The sequence below is a fragment of the Myotis yumanensis genome, unplaced genomic scaffold (genome assembly GCF_028538775.1).
Source record: "Myotis yumanensis isolate MYYU_CA2020_CCGP unplaced genomic scaffold, mMyoYum1.0.hap1 SCAF_7, whole genome shotgun sequence".
NCBI lineage: Eukaryota > Metazoa > Chordata > Mammalia > Chiroptera > Vespertilionidae > Myotis > Myotis yumanensis.
The window spans coordinates 22259504-22284604 of NW_027223758.1; the positions used below are offsets into that span (position 1 = coordinate 22259504).

General features: G+C 38.4%; 1 protein-coding gene across 6 annotated transcripts in view; it reads left to right on the forward strand.

The window, feature by feature from the left end:
• TASP1 (taspase 1) overlaps positions 1 to 25101 on the forward strand; it is a 238736-nt gene that overhangs the window by 62719 nt on the left and 150916 nt on the right. For all 6 annotated transcript variants that reach the window (XR_011472108.1, XM_070419896.1, XM_070419898.1 and 3 more), the window contains 2 exons: positions 5217 to 5296; positions 18824 to 18930. Coding sequence is in view for 5 of the 6 variants with exons in the window: in XM_070419896.1 (XP_070275997.1) it covers positions 5217 to 5296; positions 18824 to 18930 (187 nt within the window). In the remaining variant the exon portion in view is untranslated. The remainder of the gene's footprint in view (positions 1 to 5216; positions 5297 to 18823; positions 18931 to 25101) is intronic.

Here is a 25101-nt window from a genome sequence, read left to right on the forward strand (position 1 = left end):
GTCTGACTGTTTTTTTATTGGTTCATGCAAGAGTATAAATTTCTTCCTTGTTACTCCCTATTGTTCAGAAGCAGAAATCTTTCACAAAAGTTCACTGTATACCTGCAGTAGTTTACAAAAGCTCAATTCCCTGAGTATCCTAGTGTATTGTTTCTTAAAAATACTATTTAATCTATTGTTGTTTATAAATTTATTAAATTTTTGAATATACTACTTTTGTTGTATGAACTTTAAAAGAAAATTTGAAACCTAAAGATTAAAAGAAATATAAGAGACCTATCAAACGATATAGATTTAGTTGGACTTCCATTCAAACCAAACAGTTTAACAAACAAAATAAAAACAATAACAAAATTTTATATGACAATTAGGGATATGTGAACCTCTATTGACTATATTTTGAGTTTAAGGATTTATTGTTAGTTGTTTTTTTGGTGTCATTTGTTTATGTGTGGTTACCAGTTAAAAATTATTTTTTTGAGATGTATGCAAAATATTTATATTTGAAATTCTATATTTGGGATTTGCTTCAAAATAATTTGGGTGGGGGTATAAATGAATGAGATTAGCAATCTATATATATAAAAGGCTAATATGCTAAGTGTCCGACCTTCTGACCGGTTGCTATGACGCACACTGACCACCAGGAGGCAGACGCTCAACGCAGGAGCTTCCATGACACGCACTGACCATTTACAGAGAAACAGCACCATGGACCTGGCGCCCACAAAGGAACACTTGGCTTCCCCCATGTGGGACACAGGCACTGCCACCACCCTGGAGTGACAGCCCACCAAATTGCAGCCGATGCTGCCGAGACCCCATTGCGCAAAATGCGGCCCAAACAGCCCAGTCCAGCCTGGAAACGGTAGCTGTGGGCACTGGGTAATGAGGTCACGTAGCAATGCCCGGCTTCCTCTCCCTAGTGACAGGCCATTTAACAATAAACGGCACTGTGGACCTGGCACCCACAAAGCAACACTCGGCTTCCCCCAAGTGGGACACAGGCCCCGCCACCATCCTGGAGAGATACCTCACCAAATTGCAGCGACATTGCTGAGACCCCATGGTGCAAAATACAGCCTACTGCTCAGCCCAGCCCAAGAGCGGTGGCTATGGGCACTGGGCAATGATGTAACGTAGCAACTCCCGGCTTCCTCTCCCTAGCAACTAGGCTCCTTGGCGTTTCTTCAGCCCAGGAACACAACTTGCTTTATAGCCAGGTGGAAACATTTTACACTTTAACCAAATGTCTGTGAAGTGTTTTTCCTGTGCCTCATCTCATTTGATCCTCACATAAGTCCTGGAGTAGGTAGATAGGAGACTCGGTGGAATCCTCTTTTCTTTTCATTAACTGGAAAATGGAGATTTAGAAAGCTTAGAAACTTGACCCAACTGAAAAGAAGTAAGAACTGGTGGACCTTGAAAATGACTTCAGGTTTTCTCACCACACAGAATATAGTCAAACACTGCTGCAATTAAATATTTTACCCCTTGTTCTCCCTGTGTGATCTACAATAATAATCTGCTTTGTGTTGATATTTACTGCTGTGTTGCTGACAATTACCTGAAAGAGAATTTGGGGTGCTATACTGGGCTAGAAAAAGTTTAGCTAAATCAGAAAGCAGGTCTAATTAAGCAAGCTTATTCTATATATATAAAAGGCTAAGTTGACTTGAGCATGCACGATACATATAAAGCTCTCACTGGCGCCAATTGCACGCGTGTGTTTCGATCTGTCGTTGTTGTTCGTGAATTTAGTTGACACTTCTATTATAGAGAAAGGGCAAATAGTGATATTAAAATATTTCTTCTAATTAATTTCCTTTCAATGTGCACAGATTTGTGCACCGGGCCACTAGTGTACTGGTATTAATAATTGATGAAATAGGTTGATGATCCATTTAGTTCATAACACTATTCTCTAAAATGTATGTTTGAAAATTTCTGTAATACATTTTTTAAAAAGTTAAATTCTTATTTTTTAATTTGTTTGTTGTGTTATTTCCAAATATAGCAGATTCTTCTTTATTTTGTACTTTGTGTCTATAAGCTTTACTTAATAGCTACTAATTTGTCTGCCATCAATTTTGTATATTTGTGATGAACAAAGAAGTGATAGATAAAATAAATAGAAATCAGTTTTTAAGTCCAAAGCAGCAGCTATCATTTTCTCCTATATCTTTTTCATCTAATAAAGAATTTGATTATTGGGGTCTAGGAGCATTCTTAAGAGTTTTCTGAATCACTAAGTTACACAATTTTAGATTCTTGGTTCTTTGCAAATGGGTGGTTCTCATCCATAAGATTGTAAGTCTCATCACTGTTTGCCCAGGTAGCCCTTCTTGGAACCTTTGGCTGTGTTAGGCTTGCAGTAGCACCTACAGCTCAGCGTCCTGAAGGTGTTAATCATTCCACCTCAGGGCTGGTCTCCCTAGAGTGCTAGTGGTTTTTGTTTTAATTCACTTTAGACTTGTCTTAATGTAAGTTAAGATGGGTATAAGAGAAGAAAAATGTTGTCCTTCAGGGAATTTTGACACCATAATTTATTTTTAATATCTCATCAATGTTTATTTAGTGCTTACTGTGCTTTAGGTACTATTCTAAATGCTTGGGATTATCAAAGAAAACACAAAGATTCCCATTCTTATGAAGCTTATAGTTTATTTAGGGAAGACAGGAATAGACTATATAATATGTAAATTATAAAGCATATGGTATGGTATAAGGTGGAAAAAGAAAAAATGTAAAAACAGAATGAGGGATTGGGAGTATTGGATAGGGGAGTGCAGTGTGTTGGGGTGCAGTTTTAAGTAGGTTTTGTCAAGCACAGACACTGGAGCAGATGAGGGAAATCGGCCTTTGGGAGAGCCTGATAGAGAGTAGTTAGGATGAAGGCCCTGAGGCAGAAGCCCCCATGGCATGTTTGAGTTTTACAAGAGGCTGGAGTTAAATTAGCAAGGAGGCAACAGGAATAAGAGATAAGGTGAGGGGCATCAAGGATCAGATCACTTGGGAGAATTTGTAGATTCTTGTGAAAACTCCAGTTTTTATACTAGAGTGCTCATGAAAGGTTTTGCAGTTTTTGAGAAGAGGAATGTCATTATCTGACGTGCTTTACAAGGATGTCAGTGGCTGGTGAGAATATACTGGGGTGGGAGCAGAGCAAGGCAAGTATGAAAATAGTGAGGCCTTTGCAACAATCCAGGTAGCAGGCGATGGTTGCTTAGAGCAAGGTGTTAGTAGTGGAGGTGGTGAGAAGTGGTCAGATTTTGGGTGAATTGTAAAGGTAGTGTTCAGTAGGTTTTTTTTTTAAAACTTGATTGAGGTGAAACTTTTCTAAAAGCTTTCTCTTTGGATAGTCAGAAGACAGATAAATTTGAATTGGTACTGCATTTAATGTTCTGGAAAGTCTTTGTTTTTTTGACATGTATAGTTTCTTTTTGGCAAAAGCTAATGTAGCTTTACAGGATCTTTTAGCGATTTCAGAAGCAGTTATTCCATTTTGTGTGATTTCAGAAGCAGTTATTCCATTTTGTGTGATGATGAGCTATTAGACAAGTAATTTTTATAGTAATTTAAGGTCTGATATTCAGTATTCTTATTAATAAGATGGCATCCAAATATTCACCTTCCTGTGAATATTGTAAAATATCCAAATTTACTTAAAAACTTGCATAGCAGACAATGGCAGATGGATTTTATTTAGAATCAAGTCTATGAATGACTAAGAAATGAAAGATAAAACTAAGAATATTTTGTAAAATGCCATTGATTCCAGATACTGGGATTGAACCCAAAATGATCAATGGGCCTACTGAGAATACTAGATTCAGCTCCAAATGTCTGTCCTGATCATTTAGTTTATTACTTCAGCATCTCTCTTACATCTTTGCGTGAAGAGAAGTCATTTCTTATATCCAAATTCTGTTTCTAGAAGAAGGAAGTACTAAAGATGCTGTCAAGACAGCTCAACTCACATCCAAGTTCCTATTTCAGTTATTCTTCCATTTGAACTCTATGTGGCAGCTTTTCTTTGCAGTTTCTTTGCAGTGTTTTTCATCTGATACGAGAATTAGAGAAACTGTTTTATATTTTCAGAATCCTTTAGAATTTTTTTTTTTTAAGTGGGAGTTTAAAGAGGTAAAGTTGTTTATTCCAGTTGGCCCTTCCTCCTCTCTTTTTTCAGTGCCCCCTCCATCTCCACCTTTATGTACATTGGAAAATAGTTATTGGGCTTAACCGTTTAGTTTTTCATTGGAACCATTTGGGTATGTTTCTGAGTGTCTACTTAGATTTTGTTTTGCCAGTCTGTCACCGATCTTCTTACTAACAATCAAATCTAAAGACTTCAATATGTATTGCTTTGAGTTTTTAGTGTTGGAATGATTAGAAGAATAGAAACAAAAAATAAGGAACAGCAAACTAATGAGTAGGCACTTGTTCAAGGAATCCATTACTAGCTGGCTGAGATCTTTAAGGAGTTGGCTATGGAAGGAGATGAAGTGACTGATTATAATGGTAACTGCTTGCTATTATGTGTTAGAAAATGGGGTGGTTAATTATCCTGCATACTATTTGAAACCTTTGAAAATAAGTCTTTTAGAGCTGGTTAACAGTATTCCTTTATTTACTTTCTTATGTTTAAATGTGCAGTTTGAGGCTTAAAAATTACTTTTGGGACATCATAGTACTTTACTTCCCACAGTAAAAATGATTCTGAGGGTCAGGTATATATTTTTGTTGCATCAAGGAATGTAAGCACATCTCATTGTTTTAGGGCATTTCTAGATGTATCCACTCATTTTGAGTTATGCCAGGTGTAGTATTAGGTAAGAATATCATATCTGAAGACATTCACTTAAACTTTGACTCTTAATCAGATTAAATAGATTTTGTGATGTCAACTGAGAACCATGTTGATCCAAGATACTGGTAAATCTTAATATTTTCCATTGGGAAATCAACTACTTATGTTGGGTTTTACTTAACTAGTTACTACAAATGAAATGATAACATTTCTAATTGTAAAATTTCTCTAAATTGGGAAAAATTTTAAAGACTTTTTTTTGGCCTATAGCCATATTTTTATTTTAAAGAAGTCTAGAATTATATCTATATGCAAAACTTTTCAGTTGCCTTACTATATTACTTAATTGAATATGTAGAGAAGATGACACTGGGAATTTTTAAAAGAATAATTTTTCTGTTGTTAGCTTTTTAGTTGGAGAAGGAGCCTACAGATGGGCAGTAGATCATGGAATACCTTCTTGCCCTCCTAACATCATGACCACAAGTGAGTAAAAACTTTTCAAAATTAAGCTGTATTAGCATATATACCTGAGAGTGTTATATTGCTTTTGACCCAGATAGTACTGATATTTAAGGAAGAAAGCTTGTATGTTGAAAAATTTTAGTTAAAAGACACATAGAAAATTATTTGCTTTTAAGCTATGTTTATATTCCTGAGGTCCCTGCATTGCACCTTTATAAAAACAAACAAAAAACCTTTTATTTATTTTTAGAGAGAGAGGAAGGGAGAAGGAGAGAGAAAGAGAAACATTGATGTGAGAGCAGAACATCGATCGGCTGCCTCCTGCACGCCCCCTATCCAGGATCTAGCTAGCCTGTGACCTGGGCATGTACCCTGACCGGAATCGAACCAACAAACTTTTGGTGCATGGGACAATGCCCAACCAACTGTGCCACACTGGCCTGGGCCCTGCATTGCTTTCTCATGTCTTTATAGAAGTATTGCTAAAAGGATTTCTTTTAGGTTACTTAAAATAATTACTAACAGTAAAACCATAATACCAGCCCCTCAGAGAGTGAGAAGAAAACAGATCATCATTTAGCTGTCCCTGAGTTGAGGAAGGCATTTCTACGTACCAAGTGTAAGAGAAGGAAAAACAAAAGTGACTGTGGGAGTTAAGACTGAAAAAAACACTTACCATAAATATGACAAAAGGATACATATTCTTAATCTATGAAAAGGTTTACCTAGCCCTAACCGGTTTGGCTCAGTGGCTAGTTCGTCGGCCTGCGGACTGAAGGGTCCCAGGTTCGATTCCGGTCAAGGGCATGTACCTTGGTTGTGGGCACATCCCCAGGAGGGGGTGTGCAGAAGGCAGCTGATCGATGTTTTTCTCTCATCGATGTTTCTAACTCTCTATCCCTCTCCCGTCCTCTCTGTAAAAAATCAATAAAATATTTTTTTTTAAAAAAAGGTTTACCTAAATTAAGAACCACACAAAAACATGGAATACCCCAGTAGAAAAATGCTCAAAAGTCATAAGTAGGTAATTTAACTAATAGGGAAATTTATATCAAAATTAGTACATGTTAAATTTGTTCTCTTAATTTGTGAGAGTTAAAAAATATTACATTATTACTGGTAGATGTGTGGTGAACTGAACATCATATATTATAGCTACAAATGTGAATTGGCAGAAATTTTGGAGGATAGCTAAATAGTATAGTTCAAGGGCCTTAAACATATTCTGATTCTAGGAACTTGTCATTAGAGATACTAAGGTTTATATAGAAGGGTGCAATGCTCCAACTAACTGAGCCACACCGGCCAGGGCTATTTTGTTTTTCTTGGAGACACCTACCTGGCACCTTAAAGTCTAGAGTGGATGCTTACTGGGCCTGCTGTGTATTTGTCATTGCTGGTCTTCACCTCACCATCATTTGGGATTTCCTTTTCCTCTCTCCAAAATCACATTATCTGTTTCCTGAATCTATCTATCTATCTATCTATCTATCTATCTATTTATTTTTAAAATTATTTTGCTTCTGCATTTAGTATATGCAAGACTAGAAATAATTTTATCTTAGGCTTTTGAAGAAATTATTTTTATTTTAAAATTTTCAGTCTTGCTGTTCAGTCCTTTGGCATTTTGATTCCCAGTTTTTTGTGGTGTATTCTTTCTCTTTGGAAGTAAGCTCTTAATTCCCACGTTCTTATTAACACAGTGAAGCATCTTGGGATGGGTATTTTTTATTCAGCATTCTGGGTACTCATTTTGTACTTTCAGTGTGGAGATTCGTATGCTTCAGTTTTGGGGAAATTAAAAAAATGGTATACTAATCTCTTCCCCTATTGTTCCATTTTCTTTTTCTAATTTCTATAAATTAAATGGTGGATTTTGCTCCAATCCCTTGTTTCTTTTTCAAAAATTGATTAATTTTTAAAAAAATTTTCTTTTTTGTCCTGTCGTGGAAGTTTCTTTAATTTTATCTCCTAAGTTTTTAAATTGTGATGAATTTATAATTTTGGTTTTCATAGTTTTTATTGTTGTTAATCCTCACCTGAGGATATTTTTTCCATTGACTTTTAGGAAGAGTGGAAAGGAGGGAAGGAGGGAGAGAGGGAAAGAGGGAGAATGGAAGAGAGAGAAACATAGATATGAAAGAGACACATTGATTGGCTGCCTTCCTCATGCGCCTTGACAAGGCCAGGGATCGAACCTGCAATTCAGGTATGTGCCCTTGACTGGGAGTTGAACCCATGAGCATTTGGGTGTGTGGGGTAATGCTCTAACCATTTAGCAACACTGGTTAGGACTGGTTTTCATAGTTTTAATTTCTAGAGATTGATCTGTGATGAATACTTTTAAAAGTAGTGTCCTGTTCTCGGTTCACGAACTTAATATGTATTTTGGCTTATCTCTTAGGATACAATTCTTTAAATTTTGTTCTTACCTGCTGTTTCTCTTTTTGCTGTCTTATTTTTTGTTTCAGACCCCAATACATGTTAGCCAATTTCCTCAACCATACAGTGACCCTCTGCTGTTTTCATACTCATGAGTGTGGCACTTAAAAGCCATTTGGAAGCTTTGTTTGTCAGGACAGGTCTGGGTGACCTCAAGGGGGATGGTGTGATCATGCTTTTTTTGTTGAGGGAATTCCCAGTTGTTCCCCCAACAAAACCAAATGTCTATATGTTTTTCTTTTGTACTAGTTAGAGAGAAATCTTCCCAGCTCTGGCAGGGCAATAGCCAGTATTCTGGTTTAGATCAAGGGAAGGGGCTAAAGGTCTTACCTCTTTTTATTTTTTTCCAGACTTTTAATATAAATCCCAGTTTTAAGCAGAACCCTCATACCTGCCCCCAGGATGTACTTGATGTCCACTTATTTGGGGCCCTCTGGTTCAGCCTTTCCAGCGTTAACCTCATGTTTCCTGCAAGCAGGAGGAGGGGATTAGGCATCTACCTTTTCCTTATTGATAGCTTCTGCCAGTTTCCCTGTTTTCAGTTTCAACCTGGCTTTCAGAGATAACAGGTGCTCTCTGTTTGGAGCTCTTCTGATGGTTTTTGGTCAGAAATTATTTACTTTGGAAGAAATTAGTTTGATTAGTAATGTCTTGGCTACTAGTCCTCGGGGTTTGTCTTCCTCTACTCAGTTACTGTGTATTCATTCATTTGCTTTCTGCATTCTAGCATTAGGTTGGTATTACCCTCCTCATTATTATCATCCTAGTGTATGTCAGTCTTTTGTCTCTTTAAATTTCTTTTTGGTAAGGTTTTAGTAGAGTGGAGATGAACTTGCTCATGTGCTCAGCCAGTTTTAATTATTTTGTATTTCTTATTAATTCAGAACATTTATATAAAAGGTGTTATAAAACAGTTATTACTAGATATTTTGCAGATGACAAAGTATTTTGACTATACATTAGTATTTTGTGCTTATAACAAGAAATATATATATGTATATACATACACACATATATTGCTAATAGATTTTTTGTTACTTACATAAGCAACTAACAAGAAATGTTCTCTGAATAAATAAGGTATTTGCAAGTTAATTGATATATTCATCTATTTTTTTGCAAAAAAGAATAGTATTGAACTATGGTGCAGTTAGGAGTAGAAATTATGCTCTTCCATTGTTTTCAGAATCATGTCAGCCATCCTTGGCCTCCAAAATCAGCCAACACCATTTTTGAGCTTAGCTCCTTATTGCTGAGCAACCATGTGCTTCCAAATTCGTCAGAATTATTCCACTGAGTGGAGGCCACCATCAACTGCCTGGTCTACATGCATCTGCAGGCCTTCTACACCTACCTCTTTCTGGACTTCTGTTTTGACCACGATGATGTGGCTCTGAAGAGCCTGGGCCACTTCTTCTGCCAGTTGGTGGAAAAGAATTGGGAGGGCGCCTATTGTCTCTTGATGCAAAACAAGTGTGGTGGCTGCGCCCTCTTCCACGATGTACAGAAACCTCCCTAAATGAGTGGGGCAGGACACCATGGAAGCTGCCAAGGTCTTACAGAGGAACCTGAACCAGACCCTTTTGGATCTGAATGCCTTAGGTTCTACCCACAGTTTTCATTATCTGAAAAATCTTTATTTTTGCCTTTAATTTTAAAATATATTTTTTGCTGAATGTAGTCTTCTAGGTTGGCAGAAGTTTTCTTTTGTACTTTTATTATTATTTTTTATTGTGGTAAAATATACATAACTTAAAATTTACTAGTTTTAACAGTTTTAATTCATTGGTACTGAGCACATTCACAATGTTGCATAACCATCATGGATTTCCACAACAATTTCATCCCAAACAGAAATTTTGTACCTGTCAAACAATTACTCATTCTCCTTTTTTGTGAGCCCCTAGTAACCTCTAGTCTATTTTTTCCTCTCTGAATTTGTCTATTTTAGGGGCCTCCCCTAAGTGGAATCATACTGTTACTGGCATTGGGGTTCTTGGGTTCCCCAAGATAGAAATCGAGAGGAAATCCCAGAGAAATTCCCAATCAGATTTTATTAAGCTTATGCCCAAGCACAAGGGAGATAGCACAGAGGAAAGGAAGGTCTTCTGAACTAGCTCGTGGGGGTTGGGGGAGAACTGGCTCTGCTTGGCTTGCTTTTATATGCTGGGGACAAAGTGGGCTTGTGCGAAAAGGTGGCTGTTTTGAAAAAGGCAGGCTTGCAGAATTTTCCATTTCAGTGTTGGTTGACTTGCTTTTCCAGCTGCATTGCCTGGCACTGTGGGAGCAAGATGGCAGACTGCTCATTACTGCCACCCTAGGAAGGTCCCATAGTGGTCAAACCTTAATCAACTGCACCTGCAGGTCAGTAGTTTAAGCAGGTAGTTAGAAGGGAGGTAAAATTAGATACTGCATTTTTGAATGGGAGTGAGGGGTGGTGACATTTTTGTGGTCAGCTTACCTCAAGTTTCTTTTGACTACCTGGTCTTCACTTCGGTTCCTGGACACCTGGTATTTTCTATTTTCAGGCCCAAGTTCCTATGCTTCTCAATACAATATTTGTCCTTTTGTGTCTGCCTTTTTCACTTAGCATAATGTTTTCAGAGTTCACCCATATTGTAGCATGTTTCAGAATTTTGTTCTGTCTTATAACTGAAGGGAGGAAGGGAGAGGGAGAGAGTGATAGGAACATCAATGATGAGAGAGACTCATTGATCAGCTGCCTCCTGCATGTCTCCCACTGGGGACCAAACCCACAACCTGGGCATGTGCCCTGACTGGGAATCGAACTATGACCTCCTGGTTTATAGGTTGATGCTCAACCACTGATCCACATCAGCACTTTTGATGATGCCAGTACATTATCTTCTAGATTACTTGTTTCTGATTGGAAGTCAGGTACAGTGGGGCCTTAACTTACGAGTTTAATTCGTTCCAAGACTGACCTCGTCAAGGAGCTCGTTAAGAAGCTCCTTAACTCAAATTACTCTGTCAACTCAATGCAAAAAATCGGCCGAGAGACAGCTGGTATCTCAAAAAACTAGTTAGTCGGGACACTCGTAAGTCAAGGCCCCACTGTATTATTTTTATCATTGTTTCCTTGTATGCGTTGTGTTTTCTTTTTTCTCTTAACTGCTTTTAAGAATTATTCATTTATCTTTGGTTTTCAGCATTTTAAACATGATATGCCTAGGTGTGGTTTCTTTGTGCCTAGTTTTTACTGTGCCTGTTGAATCTATGGGTTACAGTTTTTAATCAAATTAGGAAAAACTCAGACTTTTTGTTGTTTGTTAGTGTTTTCTCTCATTTGTTTCTAGGATTTCAGTTCTACTTACATTAAAATATTTTGTGCTGCCACTTGTTATTGAAGCTCTTACTTTTTCATCCATTTTTCTCTGTGTTTTCTGGATTCTCCATAGAAATAGAACTAATAGAAGATCTATCTATCTGTTTGTCTGTCTGCCTATCTATTTATCTACTCATCTTAAAAGACTATGATTAGTAGTTATGGAGGCTGACAAGTCCCAAAATTCTCAGGGTCAGTCAGGAAGCTGGATTTTCAATCCAAGTCCAAAGGCCTGAGAATCAGGAGAGCCAGTTATATAGTTTCAGTATAAAGGCTGGCGGGTTTGAGACCAGGAAAAGCTGATGTTTTAGCTCAAGGACAGAGGCAAATAAAAGTCCATGTTTCAGTATGAAGGTAGTCAGGCAAAAGGAATTCTCTCTTACTTAAGGGAGAGTCTACATTTTAGTTCTATGAATGCTTTCAACTGATTGGATAAGGTCCACCTACATTAGGTAGGGCCATGGTAGGCAAACTGCGGCTCGAGAGCCACATGCAGCTCTTTGGCCCCTTGAATGTGGCTCTTCCTAAGCCTTAGGAGTACCCTAATTAAGTTAATAACAATGTACATACCTATATAGTTTAAGTTTAAAAAATTTGGCTCTCAAAAGAAATTTCAATCGTTGTACTATTGATATTTGGCTCTGTTGACTAATGAGTTTGCCGACCACTGAGGTAGGGCAATCTGCTTTACTTAGGCTACCAATTTAAATGTTAATCTCACCCTCATCAAACACACCTTTACAGACATATCTACAATAATATTTGACCAAATATCTGGTTACCTGCTGCCCATCAAGTTGATAGAAAATTAACCATTACACTTTCATTTGTATGAATTCTGTTGAATTGTCTTAAAGTTCACTAATCTTTTCTTTATCAGTGTCTAATATTAATCTTATGTAATGATTTTAAAAATATGAAATATTTATAGCTTTCAGTTATAAAGTTCCATTTTTAAAAAATAATTTCCATCTCTCTTTTGAATTTCCCATGTCTTCACTCATCATACTCATTGTTAACATATTTGTTATTGTTATTTTAAAATCCTTGACTACTAATTCTAAAATCTAGGTCATCTGGGTCAATTTATTTTTTTTTAAATTAAATTTATTGGGGTGACATTGGTCAACATGAACATATAGGTTTCAGGTGTGGTTTCTATGTTACAAGATCTGTACATTGTACTTTGTGTCCACCACCCACCCAAAGTCAAATCTCCTGTGGGTCAATTTTCATTGATAGATTTTTTACCCCCCCCCTCTTGACTCTGGATCACATCTTCCTGTTTAGTTGCAAATCTCATAATTGTTTATATTGCAACTCAGGCATTGTGGGTGATGCATTTTAGAGACTATGGATTTGTTATCTTCCTTTGAATGATGTTGAGTTTTATCCTAGCATGTAATTAAATTATTTGCAGATAACCTTGATGTTGTCACAGCCTGGTTTTAGGCTTTGTTAAACTGAATCTATTTTAGTTTTGTTCTTAATCCTAGACTTGTTTTCTTTTTTTCTTTCAAAGCTTTTATTTATTTTACCCTTATTTTAAAAATTTATCTTTATTGTTGAAAGTATTACATATGTCCCCCTTATTTTCCCCATTGGCCCCCTCTACCATCTTCCCCCCCTCCCACAACCCATCCCTTAGGCCTTCACCACATTATTGTCTGTGTCCATGGGTATTTATTTATTTATTCCTAAGATATATGTATAGGCCTTTCTGGGGTTTCCGTGGAAAGTCTCAAACTTTAAACTTTGTCTCTCCTATGGTGAGCATTTACCAAAACTCTGTTAGCATTTTTGCTGTTGTTTTCCTCACTCTACTCTAGGGAACTCTGTAGCCATTTTCCATTCTTTTATCTTCGCCTCTGAAATTCTGATCTATCTATATGTATAAGAGCCTAAGCGACTGTTCAGTCAACCAGTCGCTATGATGCTCACTGACCACCAGGGGGCAGACAGTCAATGCAGGAGGTACCCCCTGGTGGTCAGTGGGCTCCCACAACCAACCTCCTGCAGCCAGCCAACTTCCCGCAGTCCCTCCCCTTGGCCGGCTGGCCCCAATTGGCCTGATTGGGAGTGGGCGAGACAGTCCCATCAGCCCTGATCACCAGCCAGGCTGAGGAACCCCATCCGTGCATGAATTTGTGCACCGGAGCTCTAGTTAAATATATAATAGACCTTTTTACATTATCTACCCTGTTTCTTAATCTTCTGTGTTTTTCATCATTTTATCTTTTTAGGCACATTCTGGATAACCTTTTTCTCCTCAGGCTTTTAATTCACTAATTTCTTTTTTTATATCCTGTCAACTACCAAGCACATACATTGAGGTTTTAAATTTGGTTATCTGCTTTTTCATTTCTAGAAGTTCTACTTTTTAAGAATCTGTAATTTAATTTACTTTATAGTATGAAATATAGATGTATTCATGTTTTTTGTTTACTCTTTAATCATTATAAGGACACTTGTTTTATATTGTGCCTTGTAATTCCATTATATGTGGTACACATAGGCATTTTTTCTTCTTATTATTATTCATGGTGCCTCATTTCCATGGCTCCTGATTATTTTTGACTGTATGGTTTTATTTTTTTTATTTATTTATTTTTTATATATTTTTTTTATTGATTAAGATATTACATATGTGTCCTTATACCCATGTTACCCCCTACCCCCCCCCCCCCCCCCATGCCCTCACCCCCCCGTTGTCCGTGTCCATTGGTTAGACCTATATGCTTGCATGTAAGTCCTTTGGTTGATCTTTCCCCCTTACCCCCACCCTCCCCTACCTTCCCTCCAAGGCCCGACAGTCAATCAATGCCTCTCCGTCTCTGGATCAGTCCTTGTTCATCAGTTTATGTTGTTCATTATATTCCACAAATGAGTGAGATCATGTGGTATTTATCCTTCTCTGACTGGCTTATTTCACTTAGCATAATGCTCTCTAGTTCCATCCATGCTGTGGCAAATGGTAAGAGTTCCTTTTTCTTCTTCCTCTTCTTAAAGAATACCTTTCAGCATTTCATATAATGCTGGTTTGGTGGTGATGAACTCCTTTAGCTTTTTCTTATCTATGAAGCTCTTTATCTGATCTTCAATTCTGAATGATAGCTTAGCTGGATAAAGTAATCTTGGTTGTAGGTTCTTGCTATTCATCACTTTGAATATTTCTTGCCACTCTCTTCTGGCCTGCATGGTTTCTGTTGAGAAATCAGCTGACAGTCGTATGGGTACTCCGTTATAGGTAACTGACTTTTTTTCTCTTGCTGCTTTTAAGATTCTCTCTTTGTCTTTTGCTCTTGGCATTTTAAGTATGATGTGTCTTGGTGTGGTCCTCTTTGGATTCCTTTTGTTTGGAGTTTTCTGCGCTTCCTGGACTTGGAAGTCTATTTCTTTCACCAGGTAGGGGAAGTTTTCTGTCATTATTTCTTCAAATAGGTTTTCAATATCTTGCCCTCTCTCTTCTTCTGGTACCCCTATAATTGTGATATTGGTATGCTTGAAGTTGTCCCAGAGGCTCCTTACACTATCTTCGTATTTTTGGATTCTTTTTTCTTTTTGTTTTTCTGGTTGGGTGTTTTTTGCTTCTTCGTATTTCAAATCTTTGACTTGATTCTTGCGATTCTCTGGTCTGCTGTTGGGAGTCTGTATAATATTCTTTATTTCAGTCAGTGTATGCTTAATTTCTAGTTGGTCCTTTATCACAACATCGAGGGTCTCACTAGATTTCTTGAGGATCTCACTACATTTATCGGCGGTTTCCATAAAATTCTTGAAAAATCGTAGAAACGTGGTTTTGTACTCTATCCAGTCATTTGCTGTCCTCCATTTCTGTCATTTGTGACCTGTTTCTTTGTCTTCGCATTTTGTCTGCTTCCCTGTGTTGGTAGAGTGGTTTTGTGTGCGAGGTGTCCTACAGGGCCCAGTGGCTCAGCCTCCCCAGTTACCTGAGGTGGACACTCTTGGTGCACCCCCTTTTGGGCTTTGTGCACAGTCTTGTTTTAGTTATGCCTTGATTGTTTTAGGTGTCACTGGGAGGAATTGACCTCCAGGCCAATTGGCAGTGAGAATCAGCTGTGTCTGCAGTGGGAGAACTTCTGTGCTGAAGACACCCTTCTGGGGCAAGACTTGCTTCAGTGGGGCTTTGGTGCTCACTGAGTCTGCCCCCTGAGTGTGTTCCTTATGAATCTGAGGAGTTGTTATCTGGATGGTCCCACTCTGACCACTGGGTACATTGGCTCTTGGATCTAAGGAGGTGCTAATTAAGCCTCTTCGTGAGGTTACCCAGCAGGAGCTACAAAGAGATATGCAGATTCCCCTTCCTTTTTTGGGGGTTTGGGGGTGCCCAGATGAGGCCCAGCTGTGAAGCAATGCAAGCTTCTGTGGGGCCTTGGGCCTTCTCTTGGAAGTTCTGGGTCTGTCTGGCCCAGCTGCAATTTGTTAGGTAATTTTCAGGTTGCAAAGGACCCGGGCATTCATATGCAAAAGCCTTTGCAGCAGCCTGGATGGGGTGGGGTCTCGGAATCAACAGGGCGGAGCAAGCAGCTATGGCTGATTCTCAGCCCTGCCCTAAGGGGCCTTGAGTCTCAGTGTCCTGGTAATTGCTGCCAGCACCTCTGAGGGAAAGCCACCCTCAAGTTCCGAGTTCTGTCTGCTGTCAGACAGTCCAGTGTCTCCCCGTATGAGCCCTGGGACCCCAGAGATTTCCCGGAACCGGAGTTCAGAGCAGTCAGGAGCTTGTGACTCCCTCCCAATTCAAAAAGACAGCTGCGTCCTCAGGTGCCACCCTTTCACTGTGCGCCAGAGCCTCCGTACCTCTGCACTTTACTTTTGTAGCTCCTCTGAGTCTATGTGCTCTTCTCTTTCCTTCTAGTTGTAGAATTTCCACTCAGCCAGCCTTCCTGTGGTTCTGGATGATGACTGTTCTGTCTTTTAGTTGTATTTTTGAAGTTGTTGTTGGAGGCAGCAATTTCCGGTGTTTACCTATGCCGCCATCTTGGTTTCTCTCTGACTGTATGGTTTTATTGCCCTTAAATAATTATTTGTGTAGATTCACCCATGGCCTAGGACAGTGATGGCGAACATATGAAATGCGTGTCAGAGGTGACACGCGAACTCATTTTTTTGGTTGATTTTTCTTTGTTAAATGGCATTTAAATATATAAAATAAATATCAAAAATATGTCTTTGTTTTACTATGGTTGCAAATATCAAAAAATTTCTATATGTGATACAGCACTAAGAGTTAAGTTAGACTTTTTCAAAATGCTGACACGCCAAGCTCAAAAGGTTCACCATCACTGTCCTAGGATGAAGCTGTCTTTTTCCAGATGTTATTTTTTGCTTTTGCTTTTGCCAAGTGTGTGTGCACTGTGAATGGAAAAAACACTATTTTTTCCTCTTTTACTTGCATACTACTGTCACACTCACAATCCCTATATCACTTCTGACATAACATGTGGGGGTTTTCTACACCAACCAATTCTCTGTACCATCCGGGTGTCCTGCAATTCAATTTAATTCTGACATTAACTGGAGTTAGTACAAACCCCACAGGTTAAGGGCTCGGTCCCATAAGATTGCACTTCCCCTTTAGATGCCAATCCCAAGCCTGGGTTGTCACCTGTGCTTCCAACTGACTGGCTATACGTTAGAAGTTCCCATGGCCCCCTTTTTGGGGTTTGATTAATTTGCTAGAGTGGCTCAGAAATCTCTGGAAAACAGTTTACTTACTAGATTACCAGTTTATTACAAAGCATATTAGAGGATATGAATGAACTGCCAGAATTAAAGATAGATACATAGGGCAAGGTCTGGAAGGGTCCTGAGTGCAGGACCTTCTGTCCTTGTGGAGTTGGCGTGTACCACCTTCCCAACACATAGATGTATTCAGTCACCTGGAAGCTCTCCAGGCTTTGTCCTTGAGGGATTTTTATGGAGGTTTCATCGTGTAGGCATGATTGTTCATGAACTCAGTAGCCAGTCCCTATCTCCTTTCCCGAGAATGGGATAAGGCTGGATGAAAGTTCCAAGCTTTTAATCATGGCTTTGTCTTTCTGGTGACCCATCCCCATCCCGAAGCTATTCAGAAGCCCACCAAGAGTTGCCTCATCAGACCAAAAGACATATCCTCCTGGAAATTCCAAGAGAGTTAGGAGCTTTCCGGTACTGGGGTCAAAGACCCAATGTTAGGATAAAAGGTGATCATAGTGCTCTTATCACCTAGGAAATTATGAAGGTTTTAAGAGCTCTGTGCCAGGAATCAGGACAAAGACCATGTATTTTCTATTTCACACACTATTAATCAGAATCTACTTAAACTTAGTTAAAAGTTTATTATTCCCTGACCTACCCAAGTCACATGTTTGCAAATCTATACAAAGGACCCAGTCAACCCAAAATTTCTTTCCAATATTCCCCATCCCCCTTTTTCCCCCTCCTCTTTCTACTCCCCCGCCCCCCCTCCTGTCATGCCATAATCTAAGACAGTCTTGCATGAATGTATTTGGTATTGGGATAGAGAGTAAGTGCAGAGTTGCATAGTTCTGGCCAACCCTAGCAGTGTGTTATCCCTTCCAATCCCCAGTTTCCCACACTTGGAAGTTCCTCCACTTTTAGTGAGAGAACTCCCACTTTTAATGGGCTCTGGGCTTGATTTACATCTCTCCTTGATACCATTATCAGAAAACGTTGGTAATATCTTCAGTGTTATAGTCTACTTTGTAATTTCTCATTTATCAGTTGAATCTAATTGGCTGTTTATATCTGTATATCGTTTTACATTTTTAATTATTATTATTATTTTTTACTTTTGGAAGCTCTATTTGGTTCTTCTTAAGTCTTCCTGATCACTTTATCATCTTTTGTTCCTTAGTTATATTTTCAGTATCATCCTTTTCTTTCCATGAGCATAAACATGTTTTATAGTCTGTATTTGATTATTTCAGTATCTGAGGTCTTTGTAGGTTTAAATTGAATTATGCTTGCTGATATTTGGCAAAGTTTTATTCTTAATGGTTTATTTCTCATGTGTTTTGTGAATTATTTTAAATTATGGGCTCATGTTAATTGAAACGTAGGAATTCTCTGAAGTGTGGTAAGTTAAGGTTTTTTTTTCCAGGGAGTATTTGCATTTGAATTTTAGGGGTTGTTGAGGCACTAGCACATTGAGATAATTTTTGAGGTTTTTTTTTTTTTAAAATTTGAGGTCACTAAAATGAATTCTTCTCTAAACCTATCTGAAAGCCCTTGGTCATGAATTATCTAGAGAGACTTTTCCTCGCTTACATATACATCTAAGGCTGAGACTTGCAAGTTTCCTGTTTCTTTGCATATGGTGGCCTTTTCTGATTTTCCCTTTTACTGGGCATAGCACCTTTTGGGGTTTGTTTCTTTTTTGTGTGGATAATCTCCAATATGTTTCCTTGAGCTGCATTGTCCCCAGGTTTCATCTCTTGTCCTTTATGCACAGAGACCTTCAAAACCAAAGTGGGTGGTGGTATGCATTGGCAGATACCTCTGGGTAGCATATACTACTATATACCCACAGGACTTGTGTCTCTGGATTTGACTTTTTTCTTCTTTAACGTAAGGGTATTTGTCTTATTTTCCTACCACTTTAGCATGCATTGAAAAGACTCTTTTAACCTTTTATCCAACATTCTTAAGGATTTGTCCTGAGAAGGCTCTACAGGATATGGCATCTGCCTCATTGCCCTAATATTTATCAAATGTCATTTTTAATGTTTCTTTTATAGGATTCAGTTTAGCTGCATTTAAAAGAAACAAGAGGAAACTAGAGCTGGCAGAAAGGGTGGAAACAGATTTCATTCAACTAAAGAAAAGAAGACAATCAAATGAAAAGGTCAGGAGATATTTGAAATATTAATTATTAATGTATCATAATGATATATTTAATTTGCATTTAGATATATAAGCTTTAAAGTAGTATGATCCAGTAAAAATATTATGCATGCCACATACATCCTTTTAAATTTTCCAATAGTTACATTAAAAAAGTAAAAATAGGCAGGTGGAATGAATTTTAATAATTTATTTAAACCAGTGAATCCAAAATATCACTTAAAAATGTAACCAATGAAAAAATTATTAGTGAGCTATTAAACTTTTTTTTTTAAGTCTTCCAAGCTGGTGTGTATTTTACTCTTCTAGCACATCTTAATTATGACACTGAATTTTCATTGTAAATATTTGGTCTGTATTTGTATTTCATAATTGAAATACACTGTTGAAAAAGTAGTTTACATAACAAGTTATTCCAAACACACTTAAAACTTTCCCATAATATAACTGAGTATATTTTAAAATTAAAATTAATTAAAATTTAATAAAATTAAAAATTCAATATCTTATTTGCCCTTACTGCATTTTAAGTGTTCAATAGCTATATATGGCTGATGGCTACTGATTTGGGCCTTGCAGCTTTAGACTTTTAACATGGCTGTTCGGGGGGTAGAGTATGTTACAAAGAAATGTATATATTGGGTTCATGTAGGGTTTTGTATACATTCTAATTGCAGGTTTCTGTTTCTCATTGTTACACATTCTTTGTTTGCATTTCATGCATTTGTGTACCATCATGAGTCCATGTGTGGCATTTCTTAGGTGTTTGGAAGTTGAAAACCACAACATTCTTGGTCAGTCTATGGCTGGGGGGTTCATTAGCACATAGTTCGTGATGGGTGTCATTTGATGTGCTTTGGCATCTTATTAATACTGGTTCATGCTTTCTGTCATAGTTTTATGTGATTTACACACACACACACACACACACACACATATATGCATAATAAATCATCTTTCATAGTGACAGATGTTTTCCCAGTGTGTTTCCACATTGGACAATTAATAAAAAATTTGGTTCAAATCTTTTTATTTTTTTTGCTAGAGAAAAGTAGGAATTTAGGAGGAAAATGAACATTTTAATAAGTAGATCTTGGTGAAAGTGGATAACAGTGTGGTTCTGTTTCTTGTTTTTTTTTTTGCATCCCCTGTGCTGTCCAAGTGAGAAAATTTAGGACTTTTGTTCTTTTAAAAACGTGTGATAAAATTTGCATACAATGAGCAATTTAATCATTTCTAGAAATGTATACACCCATATAACCCATGCACCTATCCAGCTAGTAGAAAATTCTGGTTCCTCTATACTTCTTCTCAGCCAATCATAACTTGCCTACTTCTATTCTTGTCTCCCCTTTCAATGCATTCTCCACACCGGAGCCCAAGAGAACTTTGTAAATGTGGATGAGATAACATTGCATCTCTTCTTTTAACTCCTCGATGGCTACTCATTATAGTGTGATACGGAGTAGCTTAGATGTCAGAGATGGAAGTAAGTCTCAAAGAACAAGTTCTTCAGCTAGAATGATTGATAGAGATCTCTCTGAGGGTGTGTATAACATTTGAGGTGGCATCTGAAAAATAAGTGAGCTTATGCAGAGTCAGTGGAATAGTGTTCCAGGCAGAATGAACTGCATGTGCAGTGGCCCTGGTGGGGATTTGGCATATTAGAGGAATGGGGGAGAGGGTCAGTGTGCCTAAAGCAGGGTAGGCAGGGGCAAGTGGTGAGATGAAGCTGGAGAGGAAGGTATGTGCTAGCTCCTTTAAAATCCAGAAGATCATGGCAAGGTAGATATCAGCTGGGAGATGATGACAGCTTGGACTCTGGGCAAAGGGGATGGAGATGGAAAGAGGTGAATATATCTAAGGTATATTTTGAGAGTTCCTGGAAAGACAGGAATTATTGATGCCTTAGATATTGGTAAGGAAGAGAGAGAAATTAAAGCTTTTAGCTTTAGCAGTTGAGTGTTGTCATTTACTAGCGTGAGGAGGGCTGGGGAAGGTATGGCTTCATAATGGTAGAGGTGGGAAGTGGAAATCAAGAACTTTCTTAGCCCATATCCCCTTAATGGACTTGGAATACCAGTGCTTTCCATTTTCACCATAAAATATGTTACCTGATGTCAGCAGTACCCTAAATACCTCAGCTAATAGACCATCTTTTGTGCCATGTTTCTTTACTCCTTCCAATTGAATTATATGTCATCTAGGGCCTCATTATGCTCATTATTTTTTATCATTGTAATTGCATAACTCATTGTCTCATATACACCAATGAATATTGAGTTTAAAATAGTTATTTTTTTAAAAAACTGAGAGTTGTTTGTTTGAAAACTAACTTAAAAAAATAGAGTTGGTTTATAAAGAAAATGCTATAGAATTAAATATGAGCAAGCCAGCTGTAAAAGGTTGAAAAAAGTCATAAAAATCTAGAGGCATTCTGCATTCAGAGTGCATGTTAGTGTCCTTATGTGCTTGTTCTATGTTAGATAAAATGAAACTTGAAATCATAGGACAATTCAGTGTGTTGTAGATTATACAAGAAAGATGACATGGAACATTTATTTGTGGGCCCGCATTCAAAGAAAAGACTTTAGTCTCATATGAAAAGATTGACTAATGAATGAACCTTTGTGTTTTAAATAAAATAAAATATTTAAGGAATGTGGGTGTGTTTTTTTTTTTAATCCCTGCTTCACCCAGAGAATTTTCAACTTTTAAAAATTTCAACCAGTCACTCATCATACTGTTTAAGAGGATTTTCCATAAAACACTTGATGTGGCATGAGGAAAGATTAATTATTGAGTTTGGTATATGGGTCTGAAGCTTATGCAAAGGTCAGATGGGAGATTCCCATTTGGAAATTATTGGCATCGAAAGGAATATAAATATATGTGGCTGGATGAGCTCACTTCTGAGTGAGAGTAGATAGAGTTCTGAAAACTGAACCTTAGGCCAGTTCAACATGTACTAGTGGGAGGAGAAACTAGCAAAGGAGAAAGAAGAGATAGCCAGTGAGGCAGAGATACAAACAGGAGAGTGTCTACTAGGAAGCCAAGAGAGGAGTGTTTCAGTCAGTCAACACCTGGTTCAAATGCTGCTGAGAAAACAGCGAAGAGGACAGAGAACTGGCCATTGAATTTAGCACCTCAGACTGTGGGCCTGGATAAGAAGTTTCTATGACAGAGTGGATTGTAGAACAGTGTGGGCTGGGTTGGTCAGGGAGAAGAAGGATAGCGATAGCTCTTTTGAGAATTTTTGACGTGGAGAGGAGAGAGAGAGAGAGAGCGAGCGAGCGAAAGAGAAAGAGAAAGAAGAGAGAGAAAGGAGTCAAGAGTCCAGACCATTGCCAATTACTTCTGTGAATTCAGTGAATAATTATACATGTAGAGTTTCAGTTTTTTTACTTTGGAATGGATTTAGTGATATTCTGCTCTCTAGCAGGGCTGTTATAAGGAGCAACAATGATAAGGATGTTCAAAGGCTTGGTGGCTGTCATTGCCTTAGCCAGACACAATAGTCTTTGCTATTGTAGCCTTCATTTTTAATGTCACTCAGCCTAAAAGAAAGAAAATTTCTGCCTAGTTATTTACACTGGGTGGAATCTTGTAATGGAGAAAGAGAGTGGTAAGGGAGGTAGGTAGAGGTGGGTTGAAAGGTTAAATTCAGGCATGATTCAAATGGAGTTGTTGGTGGCTAAACAGTACCAGGTGTTAGACCGGTGGAGTCAGACTGGATCTTGGTTCAGCGACCTCGGTACTTGAGTTCTGGCTAAGAAAGAATTCAGATCCCAAACTCAAACTATAAGAGAAAATTTATTTAGAAAGTCACAGAGTTAGAAGAAGTGAGTGGGAGAAGAAATGGGTGCAGGAAACAAGTTACAGAAGCAAAAGAAGGGCCCTTGGAGCTTAGGAGAGAGGAAGGTAAAGGTAACACACCTGGGGGTGGGAAGAAGAGGAAAAGGAGAAAGGCAAGCTCATGCTCTCAAGAGTGATTGTCCCACTGGGTCCTCCAGTCTTGAGGGTTTGTATCTGGAAGTCTCAGGGGAGAATCCCAACAGAATATTCATCAGCTTTCTAGGTGTTTCCTTTCAGAGTTGTGGTCTCCACTGCTTGGTCAGCACAAGGTAAGTGGGTCATTAGTCAATGCACCTGGACCTGAGGTCAGCCATGGCATTGCTTGTCTGGTTTTGCTACTTTTCTGGGCCTGGAGCTGAAACACAGCTGAGGCCTAGATGTTATCCCTCAGGGTTAATGCTTAAGGGAGTGGTCTGTGCAAGGGACCAAATGGGAGTCCCATGAGGCCACTCTTTGAACTCTTGTTCCTCCTCTCAGGGGAGAAAAGGTCATGGGATGGTCCAGACCAGTGGTCGCCAACCTTTCGGACCTCATGGACCCCCAGTGGCCCGTGGACTACTGATTGGCGACTGCTAGTCCAAACTGTATGACCAGCGATATGCTAGGGGAGGAAAGGTCACCCTGGGGGTGAGGTCTTCGTTTTCCCAGTTTTGCCCCTTGCTGGATACCTGCGGCTTTTCACCCTGGTGGCCTCCTCTACCTGGCCTATCATCCTTGCTCTGCTCATGTCTGTCTAACTGCCTACCACAGAGTATTTCAGATATCTGAAGTGAAAGAAAAACATTTTTTATATTCAGAATAAGTGAACTGTAATGCATATAAAACTATGTGTGTGACATTGGCCTACAAAAATAACTGGGGCCTAGCCTCTGCCTTCAGGGAAGGGTGCTGGCCAGAGGCGCTGCTTTATAGTGTGTATGTTACCTTGACAGGTCTTGTCTCATAGTGAAGATAATAAAACAGGCTCCCAGAAAGAAACACCGCCTGATATGAACCACTTGGGCAAAAATAGAGACATGGCAGGAAAGGACAAATAGCTGTTTTCTACATCAACCTGTATTTAGTTTATTTCTCCCTGGCCTGTCTGTGTAGTTCCAGTATAGTTTTGGTTAGCCAGCATTGACTAAGTCTGGTACTACTATTTGTTGTGGCTACATAAAAGAATCTTTGAGTTGGATATGAAAATATAATAAAAAGAATACAGTGTTCGGTGACTTTCCTAATGTTCAAATTTTATTAGTGTTGAAGGAGATAAATACTGTCTTGAAAGGAGTATACAGTAGAATAAGTCAATATTTTAAATTTTTGTTGCATTTTTATTTCTTTTTCTTTAAAAAAGTAATTGTTTGGACATCATAATGGTACTAACAGAAATAAAAAATAATGCAAGGAAACTATTTAATCAGCTTACTACCTCAATAAATTAGAGCGCTTTTGTTTTTCTTCGTCTGTGACATTGACATTTACATTTGACTTAAAGTGAGGATGGTTAATCCATTGAATGCTTTTAGCTGCAAACAGAATAAAACCTGACTGGCTTAGGAAATGCACATTTGTCCCCCTTCTTCCTGGCCCTCCACCACACAATAGAAAGTTTGGTGGTGGGTTGGTTGCCGGCATTAGTTTAGATTTCCAATGATTCTAGGACCAACATATCTGGGATTCTCTTGGGCCTTTCTCTTATGCCTTTTGCTTTATGGATATGATATGGCTCCTTAACTTTAGATGTCACATTTGCATTCTGGGTGAGAAGGAGAGAGTGGAGGGTGGGAGTGGGGAAACTAGTTAGTGCCAGATGGATCTGTCACTTTTTGTCTGTGATGCAAGTTTTTCAGAATCTCCCTCAGTAGGCTTCTCCTTATTTTTGGAGAGGTAGTGGAAAAGGGGCACAATTCTATCACATGCATATTCCTGGCTGCAAGGGAACCTAGGAAATGGAGTGGATTGTTTTAAGTACTATCTCATAGTCATGGCTTGCTGCTGGACACATTGTCTTCCCAAGCAAAATAGTTTTGTTGTCAAAAGAAGAGGAAGGGTGCGGGGCGGGGGGGGCGGGGGGGGAGGGGAGAGGAGGAGGAGAGAGATTATTAGGTAGGCAATTTTTAGTGTGTAGCATAAATGGAAACATTTTCCTTCATCTCCCTCCCCACAATTATGTCTCTTGTTACTACAAACCTATATTGGGTTAAGCAGCTAATGCAAATATAAATCAAATGAAAACACATTTTGTCTTGACTTTTAGCATATATGGATTTAAGACATAATATTAACAAATGAGGAATAGAAATATTTTGCAATTGTCTGTTCTTAGTCATTA